This window comes from Trachypithecus francoisi, unplaced genomic scaffold, assembly GCF_009764315.1.
Source record: "Trachypithecus francoisi isolate TF-2019V2 unplaced genomic scaffold, Tfra_2.0 Lachesis_group15, whole genome shotgun sequence".
NCBI classification, from domain to species: domain Eukaryota; kingdom Metazoa; phylum Chordata; class Mammalia; order Primates; family Cercopithecidae; genus Trachypithecus; species Trachypithecus francoisi.
The window spans coordinates 73,302,237-73,318,959 of NW_022681460.1; the positions used below are offsets into that span (position 1 = coordinate 73,302,237).

General features: G+C 37.4%; 1 protein-coding gene across 6 annotated transcripts in view; it reads right to left on the reverse strand.

The window, feature by feature from the left end:
• AIG1 (androgen induced 1) overlaps window positions 1–16,723 on the reverse strand; it is a 293,027-nt gene that overhangs the window by 210,071 nt on the left and 66,233 nt on the right. For 5 of the 6 annotated variants that reach the window (XM_033235223.1, XM_033235221.1, XM_033235224.1 and 2 more), the window contains one exon: window positions 203–358. In XM_033235223.1, the coding sequence (XP_033091114.1) occupies window positions 203–358 (156 nt within the window). Of the gene's footprint in view, window positions 1–202; window positions 359–15,145; window positions 15,314–16,723 lie in introns of those variants that run through there. The other variant, XM_033235225.1, reaches the window with a different exon arrangement.

Here is a 16,723-nt window from a genome sequence, read left to right on the forward strand (position 1 = left end):
ACACCTGCATCTCAGACTTCAGCCTCCAGAACTATGAGAAAATAAATGTCTGTTGTTTAAGTCACCACATCTGTGATACTGACAGCTCTAGCAAACTAATAAAACAGAAACCTTTTATAATGAACTCTTTTTTTTTCTCTTAGAAGTCTGAAATAAGAGCCAAGTTTCTTTTGTGGCGAAATGCATCCTCCATCATACTCACAACCCCAACAGGAAAGGCCAACACAGCTAACATCCAGTCCCGGAGACAGATGAGCTTCCTGAGCTGCCTCTCTTGCTCCTGGTTCCCACTTCCTCGAGTCAGAAGACTGGAAAGATCAGTCAGCACACAGATGCCAAAAAAGACAGCCTGGATAACCTGTAGGGGGACAACAATCAGTATGAGTCATTAAGATCCAGAGACCCAAGCTGTTGAACAGCAAATGAGCTGCTGGTGTATAACATGACATCTGATAAGAAAGGATCAGAAGCATATTTTAAAGAGCTGCTCCTAGAAATAGAGAACAGACATTTACAACTTGCTAGTATAGAGAAAGTTCATCTTTAAAACACCACTTCCATTTTCACTCACCTCGGGACAAGTGCAAAACATGTGTGGACACACACATCTAAATAGAGCCCGACAGAAAGCAACATCAACGATCAAACTGGCAGGACCATTATTTTAAAGCATCACATCTATGGTTTGTAATGGTTTCTACTATGTCATGTCTAAGTCAGGTCTATGGCTTCTACTAGTCAATATAACTAGTGAGTTTTAACACACGTCTAAGAAGTGAAAACAAAAGGGTGAGGATGGTCTGAATAATAGGACAATTCAGTCTAACTGTGAAAAACTTTCCTATGCTTTCATCTCTTACATTTAGATATTTCTTCTACCAAAGGAAGTGGTAGGAAGTGGGTCCTTGAGTCATGAAAAAATCTACTGCATGTAATAATTAAGGCTGATATGAAACAAGTTTTTGTTGTCAAAGTTGAACCAAATGACCTCCTACTCAGGTTTTTAGTATTTATCGAAATAAAATATTTCCAAAGTAATATAAACAGAGATGTCCATACCATTTCTCCAATCCACCCCCCCACAAAAAAACTACAGGTTGTACATTCCCCAAATCAATTACAAATGGAAGCATTTAGATCAGCTATGTTTCATTTACTTGGACTATTGCAGAGGGAGAACACTGCAGGCACCATACTGCAATGCAGCTAGGCAGATGATCATTCAAATTATGGAAGGGCAGAAAATGTATCTCCTGTCCACAAAGTCATACCCAATTAGCACCAAGGATAGATTCAGGAAAATTTTTCTGGCTGTTTTCCTACTGAAAATAGTTTACAGATTATATCTTTGTAAAAGACACAATTTTACTCATTGGCTCTTTAGAAAATATAGCAAGTACCTTTTCTGGTAAATTTCCTCATTGACAGTAGAAAGAGTTTGTGAACACTCTGTGGATAAGGTCCTCACAAGGGAAGAAGGATCCTAAAAAGTATTTGGTTCCATCACTTAGCACAGCACTAGAACACTGAAATTATTAACCTAGGCTTTCTGGAGTTCACCAAATCTTACTATTATTAGTCAGTCTTAGCCAGAGTAATGTTCTATGTTTCCTCATAATGTAGCCTTTCTTTAGCTTCAGTGACTTAAGGTTTATTGTCATTCTTTCTACAGCCAGAAAAACCAGAGTAAGAGAAGCTAAGACTGCCACAATTGAGAACGACACAATAGAGGTGTTGGCAAGAGTCATGTTTTGATAACGAGAAATAACCTAAATGACTCAGGGAATAATTTCATACATAGAAAAATTTTCTATTTTCTATTTTTTATATATTTCTATTCATATCTTTCTATTTTTCGTATCTTAGGACTTTAGATATTTGAATCTCTATGTTGGCCCTAATGGAGTTTGATTAAACTGGAGTGACCCTACCAGGGCATAATAATCTTCATGCTAATCTAGCTAGTAAACATAAAAAGGTGACTACTAACCAGGGAAATGCAAACTAAGACCACAATAAGGTAGCATTTCTCACCAGTGTAATTATTTACAATTTAATTCTGACAATACCAAGTGTTACAAAGATGTAGAACAACCAGAAAGCTTATGGTAGGAATGCAAATCTGGACAACCAGTTTGAAAAACAACTGACAGTATCTACAGATGCTCTTCAACTTATGATGCAGCTATGTCCCTATAAACTCATAGCAAACTGAAAATATCTTAAGTTGGAAATGCATTTAATATACCCGACCTATGGAATAGCATAGCTTAGCTTAGCCTACCTAAAATGTGCCCAGAACACACACATTAGCCTGCAGTTGGGCGAAGTCATCTAACACAAAGCCTATTTTATGATAAAATGTTGAACATCTCATGTAACTTATTAAATATTGTACTGAACATGAAAAACAGAATGGTTTAATGAGTACTCAAAGTATGGCTTCTATTGAATGTGATCATTTTCACACCAGCATAAAGTTGAAATATAGTAAGTCAAAAATTCTGAGTTGTGGATCATCTATAGTAATTTAAAGATGCATATACTCTATTTATTTAGTGATATAATTATAAAGGGCATTCCCTACAGAAACTCTCATACATGTGTACTAGTCATATCTACCAAAGGTTAATTTGAGTGTTCATTGCCTCAAAAAAGTTGAAATAACTGTATGTTTCTTAATGGTTGACTAGATAAGTAATTGTGTTATATTCATACAATGGAAATCTAAACAAATATAAACATTTTATTTTCACAGCAAAATGTTAAACCAAAAAAAAAAAAAAAAAAAACCAGGAAAGAATAGTATGTTCTAACACAATTAAAATCAATTTCAAAAAAAAAAAAAATGAAAAGATAAATTTAAGGATGCAGGGATATGAAGCAATATATGAAGAAATGCATGGGAATTAATAACATTTCATTAAGGTACCTCTAGAGAGAGAAGGATAAGATTGGAGGAAATATTATCCATACAGGGCCGCAACTGTACAAATAATATTTTATTTCTTAAGTTGGTTATTTGGCACACTGAAATTGATTGTATTATTCTCTCTCTATTTCATTGGTGTAAAATATTTCCAAATAAAAGTTTACAGAGAGTGGTTTTTATTCTTTTGAAATATAGCTGGCTAGCTTCTTTCAAATCCTTCCCTTCTAAGTCAATATCCCTTAGTTTTAAAGATTGACAAAAAATAGGATTTGGGAAGCTCAAAAAGCCTAGTTACTGAATTACATGTACAATTTCTGTGGGATTTTGGTTTACAGGCAAAGGAAATAGAATATTGCCTTGGTACTGATAAAGCATAAATACCTGGAGACCACTGAATTGTTTTATGCAGCCTGGAAAGCAAGGAAACATGATGGAGGATAAGTCCAAGAAGGAAAGTTCTGGTTATAGCTATTGCAATGCCTTCCAAAGACAAGTGAATTCACTACTACTGTCCACCTAAAAACTCCATGATACAGTAACTGGACCAGGTTTGCCTTCATACCATAAACAACTAGACATTTGAACTAAATATATTAACCAGCCTTTTCAGATATTGGACTTTTTACTCAGCAGTCAGTCAGATAAATCTCTTTTTAAAGGGCTTACCAGATGAAATCAAGCCCATCTTAGATGATTTTCCTTTTCCCATATAAAGTAATGTCGTTACAAGAATAATCATATTCACATTCTTCCCAAACTCTACTGGAGGGGAATACACAAAGGTGAATGTCTTTGGGGGTTATTTCAGAAGTCTACCTACTACAAGCAATCAGCTAAACAATTCTCAAAGCTCATTCAAGACACAGATGTATTCCAGTTCTGACTAATCACATAGGAGAGGGCGTATTGGCTACAACAAGCATTCAGTAGAGACCCAAGAAGTCTCAGGCCTAAATAGCGGTACTAACATAGCCCTGGAATAATGCTAACATAGATCCACCCCAACAATACTTAAAAATGGCCCTAAGACAAACAGAAAAAAACTGATCTACAAGTAGTTTAAATGCCTATTAAAAACAAAATTATACATTCTTTAAAGGAAGACAACAAATTACAGACATTCAACGACATAGCTCACAATGGTCATCATCCAATAAAAATTACTGAACATGTCAAGCAGTAGAAAAATATCCTCAACCATAAGAAAAGCCATTCAATAAAAACAGATGTAGAAATAACAGAAATATTGGAATTGGTAGACAAGGGCATTAAACAACTAAATTAAATCAGTTCAAAAAGTTAAAGGCAGACATAAAAATAGTGAGAGAAATAAGACATTAAAAAGAATCAAAGTTAATATTCAAAAGTTAAAAAAATCTGAAATCAAATTCACTGTATGGAAATAATAGCAGATGAGACACTGAAAAAGAAAAGATTAAAAACTGAATACACAGAAAACATGAAACTGCCCAAAATTAATCACTGAAAGAAGAAAGACTTTAAATATTAACAATCTAAGTGAACTGTGAGAAAATATCAAGCAGTCTAACATACGTGTATTGGAGACCCAAAGGAGAAAAGGGTGGTCAGATAGAAAAAAAAAAAAACTGAAGAAATAATGGCTGAAGTTTTTCCAACTTTTCTGAAAAGTATAAACCCACAGATCCAAGAAGCTCAACTGTGGAGTATACACAAAGAAAACCACATCAGGCCGGGCGCGGTGGCTCAAGCCTGTAATCCCAGCACTTTGGGAGGCCGAGACGGGCGGATCACGAGGTCAGGAGATCGAGACCATCCTGGCTAACACGGTGAAACCCCGTCTCTACTAAAATATACAAAAAATTAGCCGGGCGAGATGGCGGGCGCCTGTAGTCCCAGCTACTCGGGAGGCTGAGGCGAGAGAATGGCGTAAACCCGGGAGGCGGAGCTTGCAGTGAGCTGAGATCCGGCCACGGCACTCCAGCCTGGGCGACAGAGCGAGACTCCGTCTCAAAAAAAAAAAAAAAAAAAAAAAAGAAAACCACATCAATGACTAGTGTAATCAAATTTCATAAAATTTTGATAAAGATGGACATTTTAAAGCCACTGGAGGGGAAAAAAAAATCACCATACAGAACAAAAAGAATTAACACATATTTCTTGTGTAAAATGATCTAAGCCAAGAAACAATGAAACAATATCTTTTAAGTTTTATAAGGGAGAAAACACTTTCAAAGGTGAAAGACTTTTTCAGATAAACAGAAACGGAGAGAATTAATTATGATTAGACTTTCACTACACGATACATGAGAGGAATAAAGAAATGATATCACATATGGAAATCTGTACAGATCAATGAAAATTGCTGAAAAATAGATGTGGATAATATACATATGAAATTAAATATAAAAGATTTTTACTTTTCTAATTTCTACATTTATTAATGATAATTAACTAAAGCAAAAATATAACTATTTTATGAGGTTTTAACAATATTTAGAAGTAAAATTTATAATAACAACAGCACCAAGGACAAGAAAGAATGAATGGACGGTATACAGTTGTTAAGGTCTTACATTACATATAAAGTTGTATAATATCAGTTGGCAGCAGACTGTGATAAGTTAAATATGCATATTGTAAACCACAGAGAAACCATTAAAAGAATAGAGGGAATTAGCCAATGTATTAGTTGTCCACTGCTGCATAACAAATTACCACAAACTTAGCAGCTAAAACACCAACAATACATTACTTCTCAGTTTGTAGTTCAGGTGCCCAGTAAGGTTACTCTAGGTTTTAAGGTTAGGGTACCACACCACCAAAATTAACGTGTTGGCCGAGCTAGGCCCTTATGTGGCTGAAAGAAAAGATCTACACTCAAGCTCATTCAGGTTGGTAGAATCCAGTCCCTTGACACTGTGAGACTAAGATTCGTGTTTCTTTATTGGCTGTTGGCTAGGGTCACTCTCAGTTCCTCATGTCTGTTTTCCAGTACTTGTACATGGTCCCTTCCATCTTCAAAGCCAGCAAGAGAATATTGAATCCTTCTTATGCTTCAGATCTCTGACTTTCCTTTCTGCTTTCCTCATCTCTCATTGGCTTGAAAAAGTTCTCTGCCTTTAAGACTCGTGTGATATAATCAAGGCCACCTGGGCAGTGTTCATTTCTTTTTTTTTTTTTTTTTTTTATTATACTTTAAGTTCTAGGGTACATGTGCATAACGTGCAGGTTTGTTACATATGTATACTTATGCCATGTTGGTGTGCTGCACCCATCAACTCGTCAGCACCCATCAATTCATCATTTATATCATGTATAACTCCCCAATGCAATCCCTCCCTCCTCCCCCCTCCCCATGATAGGCCCCAGTGTGTGATGTTCCCCTTCCCGAGTCCAAGTGATCTCATTGTTCAGTTCCCACCTATGAGTGAGAACATGCGGTGTTTGGTTTTCTGTTCTTGTGATAGTTTGCTAAGAATGATGGTTTCCAGCTGCATCCATGTCCCTACAAAGGATGCAAACTCATCCTTTTTATGGCTGCATAGTATTCCATGGTGTATATGTGCCACATTTTCTTAATCCAGTCTGTCACAGATGGACATTTGGGTTGATTCCAAGTCTTTGCTATTGTGAATAGTGCTGCAATAAACATACGTGTGCATGTGTCTTTGTAGTAGAGTAATTTATAATCCTTTGGGTATATACCCAGTAGTGGGATGGCTGGGTCATATGGTACATCTAGTTCTAGATCCTTGAGGAATTGCCATACTGTTTTCCATAATGGTTGAACTAGTTTACAATCCCACCAACAGTGTCAAAGTGTTCCTATTTCTCCACATCCTCTCCAACACCTGTTGTTTCCTGACTTCTTAATGATTGCCATTCTAACTGGTGTGAGATGGTATCTCATTGTGGTTTTGATTTGCATTTCTCTGATGGCGAGTGATGATGAGCATTTTTTCATGTGTCTGTTGGCTGTATGGATGTCTTCTTTTGAGAAATGTCTGTTCATATCCTTTCCCCACTTTTTGATGGGGTTGTTTGTTTTTTTCTTGTAAATTTGTTTGAGTTCTTTGTAGATTCTGGATATTAGCCCTTCGTCAGATGAGTAGGTTGCAAAAATTTTCTCCCATTCTGTAGGTTGCCTGTTCACTCTGATGGTAGTTTCTTTTGCTGTGCAAAAGCTCTTTAGTTTAATGAGATCCCATTTGTCAATTTTGCTTTTGCTGCCGTTGCTTTTGGTGTTTTAGACATGAAGTCCTTGCCCATGCCTATGTCCTGAATGGTACTACCTAGATTTTCTTCTAGGGTTTTTATGGTATTAGGTCTAACATTAAGTCTCTAATCCATCTTGAATTAATCTTCATATAAGGGCTAAGGAAAGGATCCAGTTTCAGCTTTCTACTTATGGCTAGCCAATTTTCCCAGCACCATTTATTAAATGGGGAATCCTTTCCCCATTTCTTGTTTCTCCCAGGTTTGTCAAAGATCAGATGGCTGTAGATGTGTGGTATTATTTCTGAGGACTCTGTTCTGTTCCACTGGTCTATATCTCTGTTGTGGTACCAGTACCATGCTGTTTTGGTTACTGTAGCCTTGTAGTATAGTTTGAAGTCAGGTAGCATGATGCCTCCAGCTTTGTTCTTATGACTTAGGATTGTCTTGGCAATGCGGGCTCTTTTTTGGTTCCATATGAACTTTAAAGCCGTTTTTTCCAATTCTGTGAAGAAAGTCATTGGTAGCTTGATGGGGATGGCATTGAATCGATAAATCACCTTGGGCAGTATGGCCATTTTCACGATATTGATTCTTCCTATCCATGAGCATGGTATGTTCTTCCATTTGTTTGTGTCCTCTTTGATTTCACTGAGCAGTGGTTTGTAGTTCTCCTTGAAGAGGTCCTTTACATCCCTTGTAAGCTGGATTCCTAGGTATTTTATTCTCTTTGAAGCAATTGTGAATGGAAGTTCATTCATGATTTGGCTCTCTGTTTGTCTGTTACTGGTGTATAAGAATGCTTGTGATTTTTGCACATTAATTTTGTATCCTGAGACTTTGCTGAAGTTGCTTATCAGCTTAAGGAGATTTTGGGCTGAGACGATGGGGTTTTCTAGATATACAATCATGTCATCTGCAAACAGGGACAATTTGACTTCTTCTTTTCCTAACTGGATACCCTTGATTTCTTTCTCTTGCCTGATTGCCCTAGCCAGAACTTCCAAGACTATGTTGAATAGGAGTGGTGAGAGAGGGCATCCCTGTCTTGTGCCAGTTTTCAAAGGGAATTTTTCCAGTTTTTGCCCATTCAGTATGATATTAGCTGTGGGTTTGTCATAAATAGCTCTTATTATTTTGAGGTACGTTCCATCAATACCGAATTTATTGAGCGTTTTTAGCATAAAGGGCTGTTGAATTTTGTCAAAAGCCTTTTCTGCATCTATTGAGATAATCATGTGGTTCTTGTCTTTGTTTCTGTTTATATGCTAAATTATGTTTATTGATTTGCGAATGTTGAACCAGCCTTGCATCCCAGGGATGAAGCCCACTTGATCATGGTGGATAAGCTTTTTGATGTGCTGCTGAATCCGGTTTGCCAGTATTTTATTGAGAATTTTTGCATCGATGTTCATCAGGGATATTGGTCTAAAATTCTCTTTTTTTGTTGTGTCTCTGCCAGGCTTTGGTATCAGGATGATGTTGGCCTCATAAAATGAGTTAGGGAGGATTCCCTCTTTTTCTATTGATTGGAATAGTTTCAAAAGGAATGGTACCAGCTCCTCCTTGTACCTCTGGTAGAATTCAGCTGTGAATCCATCTGGTCCTGGACTTTTTTTGGTTGGTAGGCTATTAATTGTTGCCTCAATTTCAGAGCCTGCTATTGGTCTATTCAGGGATTCAACTTCTTCCTGGTTTAGTCTTGGGAGAGTGTAAGTGTCCAGGAATTATCCATTTCTTCTAGATTTTCTAGTTGATTTGCGTAGAGGTGTTTATAGTATTCTCTGATGGTTGTTTGTATTTCTGTGGGGTCAGTGGTGATATCCCCTTTATCATTTTTTATTGCGTCTATTTGATTCTTCTCTCTTTTCTTCTTTATTAGTCTTGCTAGCGGTCTGTCAATTTTGTTGATCTTTTCAAAAAACCAACTCCTGGATTCATTGATTTTTTGGAGGGTTTTTTGTGTCTCTATCTCCTTCAGTTCTGCTCTGATCTTAGTTATTTCTTGCCTTCTGCTAGCTTTTGAATGTGTTTGCTCTTGCCTCTCTAGTTCTTTTAATTGTGATGTTAGTGTCAATTTTAGATCTTTCCTGCTTTCTCTTGTGGGCATTTAGTGCTATAATTTCCCTCTACACACTTCTTTAAATGTGTCCCAGAGATTCTGGTATGTTGTATCTTTGTTCTCATTGGTTTCAAAGAACATCTTGATTTCTGCTTTCATTTCGTTATGTACCCAGTAGTCATTCAGGAGCAGGTTGTTCAGTCTCCATGTAGTTGAGCGGTTTTGATTGAGTTTCTTAGTCCTAAGTTCTAGTTTGATTGCACTGTGGTCTGAGAGACAGTTTGTTATAATTTCTGTTCTTTACATTTGCTGAGGAGTGCTTTACTTCCAATTATGTGGTCAATTTTGGAATAAGTGCGATGTGGTGCTGAGAAGAATGTATATTCTGTTGATTTGGGGTGGAGAGTTCTATAGATGTCTATTAGGTCCGCTTGGTGCAGAGATGAGTTCAATTCCTGGATATCCTTGTTAACTTTCTGTCTCGTTGATCTGTCTAATGTTGACAGTGGAGTGTTGACGTCTCCCATTATTATTGTATGGGAGTCTAAGTCTCTTTGTAGGTCTCTAAGGACTTGCTTTATGAATCTGGGTGCTCCTGTATTGGGTGCATATATATTTAGGAGAGTTAGCTCTTCCTGTTGAATTGATCCCTTTACCATTATGTAATGGCCTTCTTTGTCTCTTTTGATCTTTGATGGTTTAAAGTCTGTTTTATCAGAGACTAGGATTGCAACCCCTGCTTTTTTTTGTTCTCCATTTGCTTGGTAGATCTTCCTCCATCCCTTTATTTTGAGCCTATGTATGTCCATTTCTTAAGGCTATATATCATAACACAATGAAAGGAATTATATCTCATCATATTCACAGGTTCCTGACATTAGTGTGAAACATCTTTGGGGGCCATTTTAAAAATTTGGTCTCCCACAGCTAATAAGCCAATAGTGAAAACAAAATGAAATACTAGCAACATTAAATTAATTCAGGAAAAAGTCAAAAATTGGGGGAAAGGAAGAAAGAATAAACGGAACAAAAAGGAAACACTAAGATATCAGACTTAACCCAACAATGTCTGTAATTATACTAAATACAAATGGTTTAAGCTCTCCAATGCAAAGGCAGGGATTATCAGATTGGATTTTAAAAACCAAACCAAAGCAAAAAAGCATGTAAGTATAAATGTTAAGTTGGTTAAAAGTAAATGAATGCAAACACTAACCATCAGAAAGCTGAAGTAACTACACTAATATTAAAGTAGGTTTCCAGCATGTTCTCACTTATAACTGACAGCTAAATGATGAGAACACACAGACACAGACAGGGGAACAACACACAGTGGTGTCTATTGAGGGGTGGAGGTGGGAAGAGGGAGAGGGTCAGGAATAATAACTAACGGTACCAGGCTAATACCTGGGTGATGAAATAATCTGTACAATAATCCCCAGTGATGCACATTTACGTAAGTAACAAATTTGCACATGTATCCCTGAATTTAAAAATTCTTTTTTTTTTTCTTGAGACAGAGTCTCACTCTGTCACTCAAGCTAGAGTACAGTTGCAAGATCTCAGCTCACTGCAACTTCTGCCTCCTGGGTTAAAGTGATTCTCCTGCCTCAGCCTCCCCAGTAGCTAGGATTATAGGGATGCACCACCACACCCAGCTAATTTTTGTATTCTTCGTAGAGATGCGGTTTTACCATGTTGACCAGACTGGCAGGTTTCGAACTCCTGACCTCGTGATCTGCCCACCTCAGCTTCCCAAAGTGCTAGGATTACAGGTGTGAGCCACCACGCCCAGCCTCAAAAGTTCTTTTTATTAAGTAGGTTTCCAGAGCAAGCTAAGCATATAGTAGGGAACACTTTTTTCTCTTTTGAGCCTTCATAGTCAGCAACACTGTAGAGATAAATTTTTCTTTGTGAGACCTTAGATTTTTCTACTTCACAAACCTCAGGATAGCCAGGGTCTCAATAAAAAGATAACTTTAAATTGTTTTAAAGTATCTATCAGCCAGGTGTGGTGGCTCACGCCTGTAATCCCAGCACTTTGGTAGGCTGAGACAGGTGGATCACAAGGTCAAGAGATCAAGACAATCCTGGCCAACATGGTGAAACCTCGTCTCTATTAAAAGTGCGAAAAGTAGCCGGGCATGGTGGCGCGCACTTGTGATCCCAGCTACTCAGAAGGCTGAGGCAGAAGAATCACTTGAACCTAGGAGGCGGAGGTTGCAGTGAGCTGGGATCATGCCACTGCATTCTAGCCTGGTGACCAAGGGAGACACTGTCAAAAAAAAAAAAAAAAAGTATTAATCTACATAAGGAATATTACCAAAAATAATGAGGAACATTTCATAATGATAAAAAAAATCAATTAATCAAGAAGACATAATGATCTTAAATATAGATGGATCTAATATCAGACCTCCAAAATAGAGGAAGAAGAATCCAATTTAACTAAACTACTCAATAATTTTTTGTATAAACAAGTAATTTACTAATTCTTGGGAAATAGTTGCTTTTATAAAGATTTAAAAGAAAAGGAATAGGAATAGGAGGGAACTTTAACATGAAAAAAAGGAAAAAAACAGAATCTCGAATTCTAGGAGAGAGAAAAAACAAGATAATTTCTGCAAATCTAAATGTAATAGTCTAAGCAACACTTTCTCAGATTTATATAATTAAGAGTATATACAAATGAAGTCTTAACACTTTCCTACAGTTGATTCACCTTCTTACCCAGTGGTGTCATCTAACACAGCAGTCCCCTCACTAATACCTGGTGGCCATCTTGTCACTCTCTGTAGACCTCCCTGCTTGTTCTCCCCTACTTGGGACTATAGTACGGCCCCCACCTCACCTGAACTGCTAAGACTTCCCCAAAGAGTGTACATGGAGGTCAGGGGAAGGAGGTACTACAAAATGATTTTTTCCTATTTTATTTTTTTTGAGATGGAGTCTTGCTCTGTTGCCCAGGCTCAGGACAGTGGCATGATCTCGGCTCACTGCAAGCTCTGCCTCCCGGGTCATGCCGTTCTCCTATAGCTGGGACTACAGGTGCCCACCACCACATGCAGCTAATTTTTTGAATTTTTATTAGAGATGGGGTTTCACCGTGTTAGCCAGGATGGTCTCGATCTGACCTCGTGATCCACCTGCCTTGGCCTCCCAAAGTGCTGGGATTACAGGCGTGAGCCACCACGCCCAGCCATTTTTTCTTATTTTCTAAACACAAGGAGACAAAGAGGAAATGTTTGGGTTTTGTTACTGTTTCTTTAATTTACATTGGTTAGTCCTCAAAAGGTAATCTCTAAAAATTATGAAACAGTCTATGTTTCCCAGGAAAGAAGCATAAACTCACTTTTGGTTATTTGCTTATTTAAGAAGCAGTTTGCCAATACCATTAAAACACTTGAGGTTTCCGTCACTTTATAAGGGTTTGATTTGAACTGACAGTTTACAAATCCCATTACAGACATTTTATGTGTGTTTTTCTGTTGCCTACATGAATCCTGCTGACCACTGCAACTTAAAATTCATTAAATTAACTGTTAAAAATGTAAAAGTTATATGGAGATGCACAAGTGGATCTTAAGCAGGATTACCTTGAAATATTATTCAATTCCAGCTATTCTGCAGAGCTGGCACTTCCAAACCATCAACTCAGCATGACACACATATACACCATCTGCCTCTGGATTCTTAGCAGGCTAGTTGCTCTTATTATTTTACATTGCATGTAGAAATGAAGTGGTCAAATGTATCATGTCTCTCCAAGAAATATAAATAGGAATAGATCAGAACAACAACAACAAAAATCCCAGGATTACTTTGGAGTCACTCAGTATTTGTTTCTCTAAAATCTTCTCTACTGTTTAATTCCTTCTCCATCTTTTTTCTACACCTCCTCAACTCTCCCTGTCAGGAAATCATAGCTGACTTACTGAGTCATTTTAGATTTTAAATTCATTTCCTCAAGTATGAAAGTGTACTCAAATTCCATTCATGTCTTTATGTTTTTTGAAATGCACAATTGGTTTTGATTAAATTAATTTAATATTCTATTCTTTTTCTTCTCTGGAGTGCACTAAACTATTACAATCCTGTTTGTACTACAGGACAAATTCATTAGACTTCTACCATTTATTCCTAAAACATATGTGATATAATTTATCCAGAATTACTATTATTTCATCCCATTACATCATCTTCAATATCCTCAACTAAATTTAATTTTGGCTGGGCGCAGTGGCTCACACCTGTAATCCCAGCACTTTGGGAGGCCAAGGCAAGTGGATCACTTGAGGTCAGGAGTTCCAGATTAGCCTGGCCAACATGGTGAAATCCCATCTTTACTAAAAATACAAAAAGTAGCTGGGCATGGTGGTGGTGGTGCGTGCCTGTAATCCCAGCTACTTGGGAGTCTGAGGCATGAGAATCGTTTCAACATGGGAGGTGAAGGCTGTAGTGAGCCAAGATTATACCACTGCACTCCAGCCTTGACGACAGAGCAAGACTTTGTCTCAAAAAACAAAACAAAACAAAAACAACAACAACAAAATAAAACAAGAAAGGCCAGCACCAAATAAATAAATAAATAAATAAAGCTATGTCCTTAGTTGCTAATTTGTACATTTCTACCTAATTGGCTAAACTCAGGCAAAACACAAGAATGCATCAAAATAAGAAAAGCAGCACTTTAAGTAAGAAATGGAATCATTATTTGTGTGAATTGTAAAAGGCCAGAGTATATTTGTCTTGACCTTTGGCCATAAGCTCCCCAGTGACTGGTAGCCAAGGTATTCCACATTTTGATTACATTGTACTTTTATAAAATTAATGTAAAGAACACCATAGATTTGTCTTGAAGATGGTTCAGTTTTTAAGTTCATTTTAGGCACAGCAGACAGAAGAAACAAGAAGATAGAATGCTGAGAAGGGCAGCAATGGAAAATGGAGTGACATGGATCATGGAATGAAGGAAAACTGTGGAGAGAACAGGTGGGAAAGAGGCAGTGAGATTTATTGGTGTCATAAAGAAAGGCCTGGAAGAGTCCCCATAAGAGGATAAAACTATTAATTAAAGGGGAAATGATAAGGAAGAAATATCTACCTGGTCTCTTTTCTAACTAGAGAACATAAAGTATTATGTGACATTTAATAAATTTATATGTAATCCAGAGAGGAATAGTCTATCTACATATAAAATCTCTCTATAAAAGTCACATATGTCTAGATAGATAGATATCACTTGTAGACCTCCCTACTTGTGCTCCCCTACTCAGGACTATAGTACCTATACAGTTCCAAATATAGTACCAAAATATAGGTACTATTGTCCGAGTAGGGGAGCATAAGTAGGGACTATATATATCTATCTAGATATATATATGATATGTACTTATATAACATACATAGTTATATACGTGTGAAAGAGAAAGACAGAGAGAGTAGTTTGTCATACGCAGAAATGTAACTAGCACATTTGGAGAAATGGTGTGAGCTTGAGACCTTCCTGTATTTCTGCTATAGTCACATATCATGTGGTACTTTATAGCAGAAAAAGTTATTTTGTTTTCAGTTCATAAAACTTTCAATGCAGTTCCTGCTGGAAAGCAACCTAGGCAGTATCTATGTTCAGCAAAGACTAAAAGAAATTAAATAATGCATGGAAAGGATATAAAAGCCATAAAATAGCAGTTCTATAAAACACCATCTTCAAGGGATCCCCCCTTTCCACAGCTATCTTTCTTTTTAATAGCGCATAAGTCTTTCTCCCTGTTATCAAGATCAAGAGTGAACTCCAACAGTACTTCATCCCCGTGAGACAGTGACTCAGTATGAAACTAGAGGAGTGAATCCCACGAGGATTTCCTTTGCCTTTGTTTTTGCTGCTTTCTTTGCCTGAGACATCTGATCATCCGGTAGCAATTCTACAACCAGGGGAGTCCATCATCACTTACCTGGACTCCCTGATCAGTTACATATTTGACTGCTACTCCGTAGAAAAATCAATGCATTTAAAAGAACCACAGGCTCTCTCTCTCTCCCTCACCCACTCAGATGATGCCCATTAGATGCACTGCCTGGTGAATTATCCTCTCCTACCCTTGGAGTGGGTTAGCCTGACTGAGCCAAAGTGGACTTCTCACTCTAATGACCGAAATTCTTTCTAAATCTGTCATCTAAGTGACATGCTTTAAGCCCAAGCTTTTTCAAGGAAACTTCACCACAAACATTTTTGAGGAGATGGGCTAACTGCACCATCAAATGTGTGGTTTGCCGAATGTGATTTAGAGTCCCTGCTTTTGTGCATAGATATTTACCTCATACTGCTCCATCTCATTACTGAAAATCGATGAAACAGGCCATAAGTCACCACTGGCAAGCAATTCATTCAGACGGGCAGGAAAAAAAATAAGTTTCCAGTTAGAAATAATGTACATAGATAAGCAGCTTTGGGAATGAAAGCTTGTCAACATAATTCATTACAATATCACATAGTTGCTTTTAATATAGAAGTAGCAAGAAGAACAACTGTCTAAAGAAGGCATTTGGATATTCTTCACAAAGTAATGGGTACAATCATGCCATGTTCCCTCAATTGCTGGATAAATACACAGCAGGGACCTTCCCAGAGACTCCATTCTAATCTGCAAACAATGATAGAAAATTCTCCCCCAGGGTGTTCTGACCATGCTTCCTCAGTTACCCGGGTGGAGCAGACGCTGACACTATGAGCTACTCAAAAATTTTACAGGCTTAAAGATTTTTACACTATTAATATTAGCATAAACTTTTGAACACTGAATTAAATATGCCATCGATTTTTTTAACAAATAATTATTGATTGCTATGTACAAAGCACTTAGTAAACTGCTAATGCAGAAAGGCACACTATGAAACCAGTGTGCACTCTGCTACAAAGGTGAATATGCTTTACAGTGCCTAACCTCTAACTTAGCAGTATCTCCTTTTGCTAAGTATATGACATTTAGATTTAAGCACAATAATAGTGATAAGCAAATATTGGGGGGAAAAGATGTTGCATCTTTGATAATGTTCTGAAGTGCATTAAATTTTCTAACTTTGTAAATTATTTTGTCCCACTAAATTTTTATTCATGTTGACAATTTTCTTCAACAGAAGACAATTTAACTGCTAAAAATATCATTAAAGAGCTAGATATCTCTGAAACCTAAATAAAATGTAAAGAAAACTATAAAAGGTACCCTGGAGCTCAGGAAGAGCACCCCAAAAAAACAAAACTTGGAAAAGGACCTCCTCCCCAAGGATGGGCTTCAGAGCTGATATGGTTTGGCTGTGTCCCCACCCAAAATCTCACCTTGAATTGTAACCCCCATAATCCCCATATGTCAAGGGCAGCACCAGGAGGAGGTAACTGGATCATGGAAGTGGTTTCCCACATGCTTTCTCGTGATAGTGAGTCTCACGAGATCTGATGGTTTTATAAGCATCTGGCATTCTCCCACTTGCACTCATTCTGTCCTGCCACCCTGTAAATAAAGTGTCTGCTTCTC